Source organism: Chamaea fasciata, unplaced genomic scaffold, assembly GCF_029207755.1.
Source record: "Chamaea fasciata isolate MVZ Bird 193981 ecotype frontalis unplaced genomic scaffold, bChaFas1.0.hap1 SCAF_9, whole genome shotgun sequence".
Lineage (NCBI taxonomy): Eukaryota > Metazoa > Chordata > Aves > Passeriformes > Sylviidae > Chamaea > Chamaea fasciata.
In genome coordinates this window covers 31,707,410-31,723,926 of record NW_027094094.1, presented here as the reverse complement: position 1 = coordinate 31,723,926, position 16,517 = coordinate 31,707,410, and the positions used below count along the sequence as shown (strand labels likewise).

The window sequence follows — 16,517 nt, the reverse complement described above, 5'->3', positions numbered from 1 at the left end:
TTTTCTATCTCTGTTCGATTTAATCTTTATTGGAAAAGCACTGAGGTGCTTATGTCAGGCTCTTCCCAAGGCCCTTCTGCAGCTCATTCTGGTTCACTCTGTTTCTTTTCTGCTGCTCTGAGAGGCTGAATGTTCACAGAAACCTCCTAGGAACCTTTATCCATCTGAATTTTGACTCCACCAAGCAGCAGCCCCAGCCTCAGGGTCAGAGGTGGTGGCCTTCTGCTCTCCAGAGCAGTTCTTTCTCCATGAGAAGACCTCTCCTTTAGTCTCCTGGCAGCTTCCTGTCTTTAATGGTCTTTGCTGGGAAACATTCGGAAAGGGCTTTTGCAAACCACATAAATTCTGTCGAGCAGATCAGCCTTAAGTATGACCCCATCAGGAACCTCCGTAGGTCCCATTGTGGGAGACAGTAAATCAATTTTATTCTCCTCTTTACAAGAGTTTTCACTAATAAAGATATGGACAATACAAGGCAGAGGTGCCCAGGTCAGCTCTGCAAAACTGTCACAGAATCCTGGGATAACTGAAGCTGGAAAATCCCTCCCAACCCATGGAGTCCCAGCTGTGCCCAGTGCCCACCTTGTCCCCAGCCCAGAGCACTGAGTGCCACCTCCAGCCCTTCCTTGGACACCTCCAGCCATGGGCACTCCAAACCTCCCTGGGCAGCCCCTGCCAAGGCCTCAGCACCCTTTCCATGCAGAAATTCCTGCTGCTGTCCAAGCTGAGCCTCCCCTGGCACAGCCTGAGGCCGTTTCCCCTTGGCCTGTCCCTGTTCCCTGGGAGCAGAGCCCGACCCCCCCGGCTGTCCCCTCCTGTCAGGAGTTGTGCAGAGCCACAAGGTCCCCCCTGAGCCTCCTTTTCTCCAGGCTGAGCCCCTTTCCCAGCTCCCTCAGCCTCTCCTGGGGCTCCATTCCCTTCCCCAGCTCCCTTCCCTTCCCGGCACTCAGCCTTGCTGACCCATGGATCCAGCCTGATCCCTCTGCACAGCTTCCTGTCCTCCTGGACACCCACAATCCCAACCAGAAATACTCTAAAAGGTTTTCTTGTCACCCGAGGATGCAGTGAGAATGTAAATCTCCTGCTCCATGCAAATGTGCGGAATTCCAGTGTATCTGTGCTGCCTACAGAAAAATTGTGTCAGGAAATTCTGGGACCCTGGAGAGGTGCAGGTGATGCAGGGAGGCAGAGAGCACAGGGAGGGGAGGCATGGCTGTGGGGACGAACTGTGAATGCTGCGGTTGTTGGAGGAAAATAATTCGGATGTTTTGAAAAAAGCGGTGCTGCTCCATAAAAGCATGAGGGAAACCAAATCAGAGTGTGGAGGGGCACACCAATGTCCCCAAAGGCCCCTTCCTAGGGCTGTTAAAGGATGTGTGGCAATGGGCTGAAGGGTCATCCCTGGAAACGTGGGATATTCCTGCCCTCCAGTGGAAGTATGGGAAAGTGCTGGATAAGGGATGGAAACCTTCAAAGGGATGCGAAGAAACCCTTGGGAAGGTTTTGATCTCCAATCCTCTGAGCTGCCCTGGTGTTGTGTACCGGAGCCCTTGGTCCCCTCTGCCTTCCCCACCCCGGCCCTGCTGCTGTGTCTGTGTTCCATTCCATTTCCCAGAGCTGGGGTGAGACTCCAGTGTTGGGAAGGTGGCTTGGAGGGGTTTTGGGCGAGCACTCATCAGTGCAAGTTCAGCTCTTGGAATGGCACAAGCCCTTCTCCAAACCGAGCTGAGTGCATGGGAGGTGTTTTAGGAAATACTGTGCTCCAGCAGAAAAGCAGGAATGCTGTTGAGATGTGCAGGATTTGGTGCCTGGATTCCCCAAATGAGCCAGCTTGCATCCTCTCCCAGTCAAGGAGTTACCCGAGGTAAAAAAAAACCAAAACAACCAACCCCGGGAGTTCAGGTGGTTTGTTCGGCTCCTTGTTTTTCTAACCCCTTCCTGATTAGCACAGGATAAAATTCCAATATTTTCCGAGGACTTGGGGATTTCTCCTGCTGTGAATTTCAGTGCAGCAGCAGCAGCAGCAGAGCAGCGAGAACTCTGTCTTTGCCTGGCTGCCATGTGTTAAATAAATAAATGGCTGATAAGAGCTTCCTTTTATCTGGTCAAGACAAGCTGTAAGATTGAGCAGCTCCTGTCTCACCATGTAAGACACAAACAGCTTCCAGGGCAGGCTGGGGAGCACAGCTCTGGGCTTTAATGCTCTTAGACACTACAAGGAGGGCTCTTGAGTTTCTCAGTTTATCGCAGTTCTGCGCAGATCTGTTGGAAGTGCCTCGGTGCATCCAGCTGGGTCCTGTCTCTTCCCGTGCCCTCCAGCAGGTGTCTAGAAGGGGGAGAAGAGCAAAGAGGTGATTATTGATTAGTTAATTGGAAGCCTCAGGTCTCCAGTGGTTTGGGACTCAGGCACTTCCTGCTGTCGATAGATTTGAGCATTCCTTGGTGGGTTTCTCTTCCCTGGATCTGCGCAGCTGCTTTCCATGGCACACCCTGACCTTTTCAACTTTGATCATCTCCTGCCAGAGTTGTCTTTTCCCCTAGCACAGAATCCAGTCCAGATCCGTGCACCTCACCCTCACTTCCCAGTACCTTTTCCAACCTTACTCCTTAGCTTTTGAAGCGAGGGCTGATAACGGAATAAAAGTTTTTAAAACGCCTCTCAGTTGCCCCATCTCTGGGTCAGAAAAGGGTGTAATCCGATAGTAGATGAATGACCATCACCACCCGCTTATGCAGGAGGGTTTTTTCCCCTCACTTCACTCCTACAGGATTTGAAGTGTAGGTATCACCTTGTCCCTCAGCATCCTTAATTCCTTGTTCAGTTTTTCACCTCGGGCTTTTGTTTGCTGGTTTTGGTGATTTCATACCCTTGACCAATGCTGTCATTTTACTTCTCCTCCTTGTTCTTCCAGTTCATCCCTAAAGATGTTCAACAGGAGGGATTTGAGCACTCCCTCCATTAGGAAAATGAGCCAGGCGTTTTCTATTTTGAACTTTTATTTTTTTTTAATCCGTGCACAGACCTTTCTTCTTAGATCCTTTCTGCAAGAGCCTTTCCAACCTTGTCAGATGCCGTTAGGAAATCCAACCCAACTCTATCCAGCAGATCTCTCCTTCCCACGTGCCTGGGGACTCCTTCAAAGAGCTCCAGTAGGCTTGGGAAGCGCCTTGGCTCTTCCCCAAAGAACTCCGATTTATCCATGTGTCAAGTGCTGCTGTCAGGACAGATGTTGTGTTCAGGGGACCAGAGGGCTCTGGATCCCATCAAAAAGCCGCTTCCATCCTGGAGGTCACACAGCAGTGCTGGGGGAGGCCCATCTGGTCCCATGCTTGGCTTGGGTCCCCTCCTGACACTTCAATGGGGTTCCCCTGGAGCTTTCCCGGGAAGGAAGATGTGCTGGGAGGGTCTCCCCAAGACTTTCCATGTTGAGCCCAGGGGTAAAAAGTGCACTGAGCTTCCCTCATGGCTTTGTTCTCCTCGGTGGGCTCTTTCCAGAGGGTCTCTGTAGGGTCTCTACAGCCCATGGTCAGGCTCGTGCTGCTGCTGTGGCCAGGAAGGGTTTATTATTTGGTTTGAAGCCTTTTGAAGTCGTTTTTTGCTTTTTTTGTTCTGTCTTACGGAGTTTTTTCATTTCAACTGGACATGATTTGGTTCTTTTTTCTCTCCTCTGTCTTGATTTGTTTGAAATGACTTCTTATTTGACGGGTGCTCTTGCTTTTAATATCCTGGCTCCTGCTGCCACTCAGCTGCTCCAAATTCCTGCTGGCCTCTCCTAGATCCACGCTGGGTGTGTTTGCTCTGTCCAGATCACCACATGCCACTGCTGAGATTTAATTCTCCTCATCAGCTCTTTCAGCTGATCTTCAAATTCCCTTTTGTGACTTTTTAAGTGATGCTTTTATATGAAAAAATGAACACCCCTCTCCAGCAGTGTTAGATCACAGGACATCATGTTTTTTCTCTTACAAGGAGGTTCTCCCAAGGGTAGGACTTGGAATTGGGCCTGGCTTATCTTTTCTTATCTATCATGTGGTTGTCGCTGCAGGAGGTGGCACCAGGTTCCCACTGGGCTCCCTTCAGCCTCAGCCATCCTGGGATTCCATGATTTGAAAGAGGCTGCAGAAACAGAGAAGAGAAAATTCTGGGGAGACCTCAGAGACCCCTTCCTGTGCCTAAAGAGGTCCAGGGGAGATGGAGAGGGACTTGGGGACAAGGGATGGAGGGACAGGACACAGGGAATGGCTTCCCACTGCCAGGGGGCAGGGATGGATGGGATACTGGGAAGGAATTGTTCCCTGGGAGAGTGGGGAGGCCCTGGCACGGGGTGCCCAGAGCAGCTGTGGCTGCCCCTGGATCTACGGAAGTGTCCAAGGCCAGACTGGATGGGTCTTGGAGCAACCTGGGATAGTGGAAGGTGTCCCTGCCATGGCAGGGGGGTTGGACTGGATGAGCATTGAAGTCCCTTCCATTCCAAACCATTCTGTGATTCCATGAAAGGCCCCTCAGGAGCCCTTTGAGAAGGAACACAAGTTCTCTCAAGGTAGAGCTCTGCCTCTTAGCAGCTTCCAGGCTGGATTCCCTCTTGCCAGGGATTTTCTCCCAGAGGACTTGGGCCATTGGAAAAATGAATCGAGGGCAAACCACTGGCAGAGTTGTCTGAAACCCCTGGGGCTTGAAGAAATGCACAATAAATGGTGAACACAGCGAGATGGACAAATAAATGTGCCTGACATCATCAACCTATTGATCTGTTCCCCACATTCCTTAAAAAATTTAAGAGGAGAAAGCTGCAACCAAGTCCTTTTAATGTGAGCATTGCCGTTGCCATGGTGACCTTTTCCCGTGCCGGTCCTGCCTGGAGACTGGAGTCAAAAAGGGCTCCTTGGAGATGACATGCTCAGCTGAGCTGTTTTGGGGGTTCTGGGGTCTAATTAGCACTTTGCAATTAGCTGGGGAGATTTCGTAGAGCACAACTGTGACCTGAGCAACTTCAAGCTGTAGTTAGACTGAGCTTTCCTTGAGATCATGTCTGGCTTTCCAAGGGTGGAGCCCAGGCTCTTTCCCAACAAATCCCAACAACTTTCCCTAAAATCCCTTTGGTGTTGTTCAGTGGTACCTTGGAATCCAGTTTGGTAGCTGGGATTTATTGGCCTTGAAAAGTTCATTTGGAATTTTAATGCAAAATTCTTGTTCTCCTGAGTACCCACAGCAGCTTGGGTTCCCCCTTGGTGTTTTCCAAAGGAAAAAAAATCCCCAAGGGATCTGCAGGTATTGTCTCTGAATTCACCTCAAAAAAGTGAAAAGAAAAACCCTCGATGCCTTCTTTTCCAAAGAGATTTTATTGTCTACAGACCCAAACTCTTGAATCCGAAGCTAATGAGGAGAAAAGAGGGAATTCAGGGAATTGTCTCCTTCCTGCCCAAAATACTCCTTTTTTTCCCCCCCTTCTAAATTATTCGAGGGCATTAAAGATCACTGTGGGAAGTTTATTTTCCACTGCCTTTGTGTTAGCCCTTTAGGAGTCGGGGGCTGAGCGCTCCCACAGAATGAGGTCGGCAAGATCTGAGTGCAGCATTTGAGGTGCCATGAGAGGTCTTCTGCTTTTACTTAGGATTTTGTTCCCTGGGCCAGGATAGAATGTGGTATGAGGCGTTTCTTTGGCCTCCAGCTAAAATCATCCAGAGTTAAAGCACAAGACCAGGAAAAGGGGAGGGAAAAGTGAAAGAACAACCCCCGTCCTTAAGCAATATCCTTTAATACTGCACAGAGCAGGAAACTCCACCAGAGGAAGGAATACTCCACATCCTCCCTCCGCCCCTTTTAATTTAAATGGATTAAAATCTGGGGAGTTTAATCAGACTGTTCTGTAGGGTGTCTTGTTTGAACTATTTCAGGACATTTTTGGCATGAGAAATTGTACAAATGTTGTTTTACATTGCTGAATCCAGCACTTCCCAGAGAAGGAGGTGGGGAGAGTCCTTTTGGAAGCATGGAGCTGTTTCCTCAGGAGTTCAGGATGAACATGTGCATCTGGAAAACAAATACGCATTTCCATGGTGACCTCCCTGTGACTTCCAGAGAAAATCAGGGACTGGGTTCCCTAAACCCCCTCCTTGTGCTCTCCTGAGAGCCCTTGGGCTCAGATCTCTATGGAGCTCCCATCAGTTGGCATTTTCTATCCTGGTTTTTTTTTCTTTTTTTTTTTTTTTTTTTCCTCTTCCACCAAAATTGTGGCTTTTTCTGGCCCATCAGCATCTTGTGGATATGTAAATGGACAACTCCACAGCATGGGTGCTGGAACTGGGGAGAAGAGGGTTGGAATTTTGGGAGCTCAGACTCCTGGGGGCCGTTGGGAGTTTTAAATGGAGTGATGCACTTCTCTGTGTTACAAGAGGAGAGGATCCTACATGAATATCTGGGGGCAAAAGGGTGGAATTTGCATTTGAAGGGGTTTTCTCTCAGATGAGGTCCCACTGTGGAGTGGGAGGCCCTGAACCCAGCAGCACAAGGTGTTTGATGAGATATCACCGATCTCTTGGCACATTTAGGGCTTCAACAAAACTCACTTCAGAAAATCCAGACTTTTCAAAGAGCCTGGATGAGGAGAAGCACTTTCTGAGCTGCTTTGGCTGCATTTCAGTGTGTTCAGTTACAATTCTGGCTGAGATCTGTGCAACATCCAAGTCTTCAAAGCCCCATAATTCCAACAAATCTCGTTGTTTAACTACTGAACCAACTTGGGATGAGCTCAGCTTGCTGCAAGAGCAAAATACCGTGTTTGTGGTGCTGAGCTTTCACTGAAAAGTGATTTGCTTTTGTAAAAGGGGAGGGGACAAATAAACCTGTGAATTTTTTGACCCTATATTTTTAATTTCAGATCTCCTTCCCCTTCCAGAGGAAGCTAGAGATACCATGGCTTTAATGTCTTGTTTACCTGCCACTCAAAGCTCCCTTTCTGTAAGAAAATATGAAGCAGGGGGTGTGCCGTTTTCTGATGTGAAAGGCTGTGAGTTCAGGTGCTGGGGCTTCCAAGAGAAATTCCCAGCCCTGAAAACATGGACTTGAAAAGAAATCCAGCCTTTCTTTTCCATGCAGCTGCAGCTTCAAACCCAATGGAACCACCAGCACGTGGCTTTTAAAAATCCCAAGGAAAAGGCTCTTTTGTTTGGATTTTTGAAGGTGTCAGATGTGGAAGACAGTGAGAGGAGCAGCTAAATCAGCAGTTAAAGCCACTTCAGAAGGATGGGCTGGAAGGAGGACACCTGACTTAAGGAATACTTGGGTTATTATTCCCATTTGTTTGTCCTGGATCCATCCACAGATCCACCCTTGCACTCTTTCAGTGTGGTTTGCAATTCAAAAAAAAAAAAAAAAAGAGACTAGAAGATGAGCTTGATGTTCTCCTTCTTGGTCTTCCTTGGGGCAGGGCAGAAAATCCTCATCTGGAAATAAATCCTCTCTGAGCAGCCAGGATCAGTGGGTGACACCGTAGCATCCATCCCTCCCTGGGCTGAATTGGCATTAGGGTAGCTAATCCCAGGCAGAAATTATTGATGGAGATGTCCTGGAATCCCTTGGGGATCTGAATTTGTGAGTGAGCTGTTCAACAGAACAGCCGAATTCATTCCCGGTTCTGTAATGTTTGTGATGGACAGGAAAACAGGCAAAGAGCTGGGCTTTTCCTCAGAGCCTTTGTCCTTCCCAATGCCAGCTTTTCCTGAAAGGATCTTTGGGAAGTTCCCAGGTGCATCATGTCTCCTTGCAGGCTGGCTCTGACCATCACCATCCAGGTGCTGCAGCTCCATTTTTCCCAGTTTTTGCAGGAATTCTGTAATTTCCATCTTCAGGAAGGCATTTCCTCAGTGATGGGTGAGGTAGTGACCAGGCTGAACAAAAAAACAAATAAAAGGCTGCTTGTTTAACAAAGCTGGTGTCTGTCAGTGGGGAGGACTCCCAAATTCTGGGTTTACCCCCCAAACTGGTGGAATTTGCTCGGATCAGGGTGGTTGGTTCCCATTTGGTTGCAATTCCTGGCTGGCTGGCAGCCTGCAGGTGGAGAGGAGCCAAGTTTTCTCTGGAGATGACAGTTTGCTAACAGATGTCTGATGTTTCCCAACACGGTTAGGATGGGAATCAGGAGCTACTTCAGCAGAGCTGAGCAGTTGGGTAATTGCAAACCTTTGCTCCTCACATTTTCTCGTTTATCAGCTGCCTGGGTAACTCGATTATTTCATTATTTTTGTTGTTGTTCATCGTTTTAGGAGGCAAAGCTTGAAATATCTCTCAGAGCAATCATCACCCTAGGAGGCAGTGCCTCATTTAAATGCTGGGAAACCTCCAGCTGTGTGAGGAGTCACAGGATTTCCTCTCCCCTTGGGCTCTGCGTTGCATTCACATGTGGGCTGTGGCTCCTGCACTGCCATTTCAAAGGACTGGAATATTGGAAGATGGAATTTCCTCCTGAGCCCCCTGATTTACTCAGGTGTCTTGTACGTGGTTCCTGTCCCTGCCCAAGAGGAGGCTGAGGCAAGGCAGCTCCTCAGGAACTGGTATTTTATTTGGAGGCGGGGAAAGGAGCAGTGTTCCCAAGCCCCAGATCTTCCAGGGGAGGTTTCAGGAGGTTTTCTGCCATTTAGAGTAACAGGAAATGTTGGAGAAGAGCTTGGAGGTTTTGCAGGATGCTCCTGCCTAGCTCAGACCTGAACATCTCCTGTGCTGCTCGCTGAGGTCCCACTCTGCTGTCAGCTCCAGAAGTGGGCTGTGAGCTCTGCCGAGGTTGGCCTGGTGCCAGTAGGTGACCAAAACCTGCTTCAATAAGCAAAAAAGTCCCATTAGGAGCACACTGGGAGCTGATTCCTGGTGCCCCACCGGCTCCTGTTGAAAGCTCAGCCTTCATTTTAAAAGCTCTTCATTAAAGAACAGACTTGTTTGTTCTTTTAAAGACAACTTTTGTTGCTTTTGGATCACACGTTCCCTATATCTTTTCTTTTTGTGCACTTCCAGCTATGATTTTCCAGGCATTTTGACCTGGGATGAGCAGCACAATTACCAAAATATCCAGGGAAGGGCTCTACCTTAATTACTGCTAACTCAACTGGAGACAAACAAGCCCAGAAATCCCAGTGCAGAAAGTTCAGGCCTCGTGTCTGCCCAGCTCCAACGTGTCACTGAACGTGCCTGTGATACCAGTTGTGCCTCCAAGGCGTCCTCCCAGTACTCCTCTCATCAATTAATTCAGGAATTTGAACTCTTCCAGAGGTCAGAAAAGCATTTGATTATTTGGAAAGTCTCCAAGCACTGGCATAAGGCTGGGATTTGCAATAAAACTGCCTTTCTGATTAAAGAGGAATGGCATGATGTTGTGGCATCTCCAAAGTGGAGAAAAACGCCCTGCCCTGGCACAGGTGTGACGCTGTTTTACACCACAATGACACAGACTCCGAACTTCAGAAGACTGAAAATGACTCTTTTATCTTTGGGATGTGTCTCCCTTATATACTATTTTACACAGACCAATCTGATTGGAGACCAGAGGGACATCAAGAAGAAGTCTCTCCTAGGAAAAGGAATGAAAACATAGGTACAGTTTACAAAAACATTGCTCCTGTTTACAGAAAATTCCCTGGGAAAAGAATTTCAGAAAACCAAAACATCTCAGGCATGAAACCAGGACTACACAGGTGGATTTGTTCCTTTAAAGGGATGAGTGATTCCCACCTCATCCTGCACAAGTGGGGTCAAACTGTCCCTACTCTCATCCCACCTCTGTTCTATGGAAATGCTTCCCCAAACACATTGTCCACACGGCCTGGGGGGGCTCCTCCCTGGGGCTGTGGCAGAGCTGTGTGCGCACAATGCTGTGCCCTGGGCTCTGGGATGGCCCTGCTGGAGCACGGAGGTGGCACCAGATGTGGTCCCTTCCAGCCTGAGCCGCCCTATGAACATCCCAAACATTCCTGACTGCTGCAGATTCTTTAATCCTGATCCAGAACTGAACGTTTTCCTACAGAAAAATATTAATATATCAACTTTTGTATTCCTTAGCACTGCCCTCCCAGTGCCTTGGAAGGGCTTCTGTACTTTGGGAGGTGATAAAATCAAACATCACAGATGATTTTTTGCTGTGGTTCTGTCCAGTGAAGAGCTCATGCTGCAGAATTTTGGGAGCTTCTGTTCAGGGAGCAGCACGCTCAGCCTCAGGAATTTGGAAGGAATTCTAAACTTCATGATGAGGATCATAGCTCTGGTTTCTGATTTAGCTTGGGAATATTTGTATTTTCATCTTTTTGTTGAAGATATTTATCCTCCAGCTTAGCAGGTTTGGAATGCATAAGGACTTAGTTTATAGGAATTTGGTGTTTAAGTGGACGTGGACTTCTGTAGCTGGGAACAAAACAGAGTTCCAGTGGGACTGCTGTTAGTGGGCATGGGAAGGGCTTGTTTGCTTGATTTTACCTGTGCTTTGTTTTCACGGCGTATTTTTGCCATTTCATTTGGGGTTTGGAGGCTTGTTGCGCTGTATTTAGAAAAAAATGCATCCAGTTTGTCTCATCTGCTTTGCTGCACTTGTATGCACTCACTCCATCCAAGGTGTGTGGCAGAGGGAATTAGCCAAGGGATTTCCAAAAGCAATCCCAAGAATGCAGCAAATATTTTTGCAAGCAAAATAATAGTTTTCTGACATGTTCCAATGCAAATCCAGAAGATTTCAGCTTCCTTATCCAGGAAGGTGTACCTGCCCGTGGCAGGAAGGTTGGAATCAGATGGTCTTGAAGGTCCCTTCCAACCCAAATTGTTGTGTGACCCTGGCCCTGAAATTTTACGTCTGTTTGTGCGTTGGCAGGAAATTTTCCCCTCTGGGATTTCATCTTCCTGGCAATTAGAAATCATTAAAGGTATTTAACTGCTCCGTACATTCATCGTGGAAATGAGAGGCGCTCGCTGCTCTGTCACTCCTGAAAGGATGGCTGTGCTGTGCTTTGAAAGGGGACATTTAAATCCCTTTTTAGTGCCAGCTCAGCGTTCACCTTGTGATGAGCATGTAGGGATCAATGAGCAGCTGTGGCACTCAAGGTTATCCCAAGTTCACAGTGGGCTGTCCGTGCTGATTGGCTTCCAAAAGTCAGATGCATCAGGAGTAAGGTCACCAACAGGATCTGGTGACAGCATAAAAAAGAAAGCAGCAATGAAGCCATTTGTTGACAGCACCCCCTGGGAGAGAACTGTGCTTTGCTGCCTCAGATTTGGGGCTTCGCGATGTGACCTTTCACATTGTTGGACTCCTATTTTTAGGTTTCCCTTTTCACTTGGCAAATAATGGAGTTTTGCTCTCTCCCCCCACCACTGGCATTGAGTTTTTAAATAGAGCAGAGGAGGTGGCTTGAAGGAAATCTGTGAGTTAATCAGTTCATGCTGTTAATGAAATAATCAGGGTGGGAATGTCCCAAAGCTGGCCAGGTGGCTGTGGGAGTGGGATGGTGGCTCCTCTTCCCACTGCTGTTACCCTGCACGAGTGAAGCCTGCAGTGATTATGCCCCACTGTTAATTGCAAGCTATCCCAGCTGAAATGAAGCCCTGCAGCCTCCAGGCCTCCCTCCATAGTCCAGCCCACTCTTTTCCCATAAAGTCACCCTCAGCCAAAGGTCGGACACGCGCAGGGACTCTCTGGCAGCCAAATGTCACATTTCATGGGAGGGGTGGATCCTGCTCGTCCATTTCCCCTCCAAGCCTTTCTAAAAATACCCTAAACCTTAACAAGGCGCTATTTTGGAGGAATCATGGTCGTGGATAGGCACAGGAAGCTGATTCTGGCAGGCTTGCATGGATTGGAGTTGTGTGTTCCATACTCAGGGGCTTGGTGTTGTGGGGCAGTTGGCCATGGGATAAACAGGGAGCATTGGGATTTTGGGACGTCCTGGCTTGGGATGGCTGCTCTGAGTGGGTTTATAGGAGGAGAACAAGTGAAGATATCCTTACAGGAATGTTGATGTGTGACTGAAGTCATTCATTTCAGGCATTTGCAGCTTATCAGATCTGATTTCATGAAACCTGGCTGGGATTTCTCTCCAGGGACCTTTAGTGATCCTGCCACTTCCAATAAACATTTATAGAAACTGCTGCCAGCCTGTGGATATGAGAAACTCCTAGGAAAGACTTTTATCTTCCAAAAACCCTTAAAGACACCAAAATATTTAAAAGCAAACCCTACCCAGGAGAAGATGGATAGAAAGTGCTCAGCTGTAGCCTTGGGAGCTGGACTGCGGTGCCAGGCGTTTGCTTTGCACCCTCAGTAGGGGAGTTTGCTCTTCCCCCTTGGAGAACCGTGCCCTCCGGAGCCATGCTGGGGCTGGGAACAGCAGAATGCTGAGCTAAAAGCCAGTTTTGAGAGCTGAGATGGAAGTGCAGCAGGTAAAGGCTGGCCCAGGCTCCCACAGCTCGGGGGCATGCGCTGCTCAGGTTTGCACCTCTAAGAAATTTCCGTTTTTTCGCCTCAAAACCTCCAGATATGAAGCCGAAGCTGCCTTCTTTGCCAACCTGAAACTGTCGGATTTCAACATCATCGACACCCTGGGCGTCGGAGGGTTCGGGAGAGTGGAGCTGGTAGGTGACCTCTTCTTCTTTGTATGACATCCTAAAACATCTGCTGTGTTAAAGGCTTAATCTTCTTTGTTATTACACCCCAGTAACCCTGAGAAAAATGATCTGCTGGGGTTATATAGTGAAGAAAGCTGACTTACATTTCCTGAGAAATAAGAAATGTACCAATAAATAAATGCTTTGCAGTAGCCAAGAAGGATTTATGTCCTGGGCTGAGAGAGGAGCATGCATCTCCTCTCTCTCTTAAGTGGTTTATGGCATTGATTTATGGCCTTTTAAAAACAACCTGGAGAATTGGGTGAGTGCTGGGATTGGAAGAGCAACCTAAAATCTTATTTAACCAGATCCAGAGTAACAGCAGAAAGCCTCTCCTCCACGTTTTTTTATTCAGGTCTAGCGTGGTTGCACTTTGGCGTCCTCAAAGCTGACCCACGAACAACACATCCCAGGGAGGGCCTGTTCCTGTGCAGAACTGTAGAGAAAAGACAAAACCCGAGCCTGCTTTTTGCTCTGCTTGGTTTTGGAGCTCTGTGGTCTTCTTTAAAGCAGAGCCCGAGCGAGAGGCGACCTGTTTGTAACACCAAGGCAACGCAAAACCTTGGAGTAGGAAGAGGGAGTTGGGTTACACCAGGGAGGAGCTCCGGACACCGGACACTCCTGCAGTATGTCAGGAACTCCTGCAAGTCCGGGCAGGAGGGGAACAGAGTTACTGTTGCCACCACAAAACCAGAGGGAAGCCTCCACCCCCCAACTCCAGTTCCTGAAAGCAGCTGGGAATTGGAAAACGGGCGAAGCGAGGTGGTTTTGGTGGTTGTTCATGATGGAAAGAGTAAATTTGGTGCGCAAAGCTCAACTTTCTCTTCCCTGTGGTTCATTCCTGACTTTTCCTGGGTGGATGTGAAATCCTGTGGAGGAGAGAGTGTCTGTGGGAATGCTGGTCCCTTCCTGGGGTTTGGGGTTTAATGTATGATTATTTTGTTTATGAATAATTAATTTATGAGTATTTTGAAGGAGTCACCTGCTGAGGATGCTTTGGAGCAGGAGGTTGTGCTCAGCCTCTCTCTTGAAGTTCCTCCATCCTCTCTTGACACCAGGGATTTGCCTCCAAAATTAACATCTGGCTTCTCCACCCCATAGTGAGGGACCCACCAGTCTGGGGCTTGGTTTGAGCCTTGTGAAGGTTTTGGGTTCATTTTTAAGGGGTTTTGCCAACCTCAAGGTGTTCCCGGGGTGGTGCACAGGTTTGTCTCTGTGAAGGTTTGCAGGTGGGAGCCTCACTGGTGGCCATGGCCAGGCCCCTGCCTGTGGCAGCTTCAGGGTGACAAAAAAAACCCCCAAAAAACCCCAAAAAAACAACATTCCCAGAGGTTTTCTTCAGGGGTGGGTGCCCCTCTCCTGAGCAGGAAAATGCTGGATGAGCTCGTTTTTTTGTAGCTCTTAACTGACACTGAACTGCACACAGATAAAGCATATTTAAAAATGTAGCTCAACACACCAGATTTTGCTGGTTTTCTTTACTACAGAAGGAAATTTTGTTACAAAGCCATGAAAATACTCCATTTGTCAAAACTGAGCCTGGAATTGCTGCCTCATGCTTCCACCTCCTCTATTAAAAATATGGTTTATTACTTCGGGCTAAGAATGTAAAATATATTGTAGAAATTGGCTCTTTTATTGCCTGATTATGGAAGTGCAGGAATGTTCCTGGAAAATATTCAGTTTTTGTGCTTTCCAGGAGTAAAATGGATCAAAAAAGTGAAGGACATGGCAAGGAAAAGGAATTTTATAGCTTTGGGCATGAAGCCTCAGAACGTCACCGCTGGAGAGGGCAGCTCGTGGTGGCTGGAAACTGGAATATCTGGGGCTGGGATTGGCCAAGAAGAAATAACATTCCCATTGGATGTGGTTTTCCAGACACCTCTGGGAATGCTGGTGCCTTGGAGAGGTCTCCCTTTCCATGCATCCAGGCACGAGGATTTGGCTTTTAGGTCAGACAGCCTGAAATATATTTCCAATGCCATGGATATTGCACATGGAAATCCCCTTTTGTCTTGCTTTTCCAGGCAGCTTTGTTTTATGCATCTCAGGAAAAAAATTTCCAAAGCATTGGAATGAGTGTTGTTTGCTCAGTTTTTTGGTGCCTCTTCCAACTTCCTTGTGGATGCTCCTCTTCATCCCAAACTGGGCTCTGTAATCGACTTTTGTCTAGGTTTTTCCTGAGGGATAACCCATCCAGAGTTGGAGAAACCACAGCAAATGGCAGGAGCGGGCTTTTTGGGATGCATCCACTCCTTTTTACAGCTCAGCCTCCCTGTTTTATGTCAGCTGAGCATCTCCTATGGTGGGATCCAGGATTAACATTAGGAAGACAGGAATTTCAGGTGCCACTGGGATAGGGAATGTCACCTCACGTGACAGTGATGGAGGGCAGGCATCCCCAGCCCTCAGAAATCATCTCTGCTGACCTTTATCGCTCTTGGCTTTGTTCTTTAATTTCCTTTTCACTCAAGTCCTGTGCTCCTGAGCATCTGCCCCAGGGCAGTTCTTCTGGGTTGAAATCAAGATTATTTTTGACAACTCTGGAATAAATATATCGGAGTAGCTAAATATCTGGGATTGGAGTCATTTTTCCATGGAATTAGTTCCTGTAGGTGATGGCTGAGCACAGGGAGACTGAAAATCTCATCCATGCCCTCTGCACTTCTTCTGGCCTCAAAAAGCAAAATTCCTTTGCAATATGGAGATTTCTAAAGACACAAATAAAAACATGCACATAAAATGTTCCAGCCGAGTTTTACGGGCTCTGTACAAAGTGGACACGATGGAGTTTTTCAGGTTTATTTGTGTTTTAAGAGAAATCTGGCCCCAGCTTCTGAAGTGCAATTAAATCTCTTCCAGCCTCCAGCCTGTGTTGTAAACAAAGCCATTAGTGAATTAATTAGATAATGAGGGAAAAAAACGCTGCAATTGTCTTCTGATAGCCTGACAGATGCAGAATCCAGATATTTATTGGTGGAAATTTCCAACAGTGTCCAATTTCCAATTCCCAAGCGAGCTGCTTTTCCTAGCTATTGCAAAGCTTTTTATTGGAAAGATCATTTTTCTCTTGGAAATCTCCTAATTTTGGGGTTTGATTGTCAGGAATTGCCTTGAGCTGTGCCAGAGAAGGCTCAGGTTGGACAGCAGCAGGAATTTCTGCATGGAAAGGGTGCTGAGGCCTTGGCAGGGGCTGCCCAGGGAGGTTTGGAGTGCCCATGGCTGGAGGTGTCCAAGGAAGGGCTGGAGGTGGCACTCAGTGCTCTGGGCTGGGGACAAGGTGGGCGTCAGCTGGGACTCCATGGGCTGGGAGGAATTTTCCAGCCTCAGTTTTACCAGGATTCCGTGAATTTTTTGGCTTTGGAAAGAATGGATCTTTTGGTTGCTATGAAGGGGGAAGATCTGGGGATTTCAGTGAGGGATTTGAGATCAGGTACCCAAGGAAATCCTAAACTCATCTGACAACGTCACTCTTTCTGAGCTCAGCAAAATCCTGGGGATGATCTGACCTTTTTTTTTCCATCCCTTCCCAACTTTTGCAGCATATTCCCTTCTCCAGCATATGCAGGATGTTTACTTTTATCACACAGCCACATGAGGCTGGACCACTGTAGGGCTGGATTTTAATTCTCCCTGGATTTTGAATTCTTGTTGAAAGTAAATGCATCCTTTGTAAATGGAAACACATCCTAGGGCTTGTCTGTTCATGGGATTGGTCTTGGCAAAGTTTGGAAAGGTGGGATGTGTTGGGAGCCCATCAAATCCGGGCAGAGGCTGGATCAGGATACGAGCTGAGCCAGAGATTTCAGCTCCGGCAGGAATTAAACATCAGAATAGGTTTTATATTTCAGACAAATCCAAACTGGGAAGCAGAGCAGGATCA

The 16,517-nt window shown here is 47.8% G+C and overlaps 1 protein-coding gene across 3 annotated transcripts in view; it reads left to right on the top strand.

Moving 5' to 3' along the window:
- Positions 1-16,517, top strand: part of PRKG1 (protein kinase cGMP-dependent 1) — a 365,655-nt gene that overhangs the window by 325,850 nt on the left and 23,288 nt on the right. For 2 of the 3 annotated variants that reach the window (XM_066191714.1, XM_066191713.1), the window contains exon 10: positions 12,505-12,601. In XM_066191714.1, the coding sequence (XP_066047811.1) occupies positions 12,505-12,601 (97 nt within the window). Of the gene's footprint in view, positions 1-12,113; positions 12,410-12,504; positions 12,602-16,517 lie in introns of those variants that run through there. The other variant, XM_066191715.1, reaches the window with a different exon arrangement.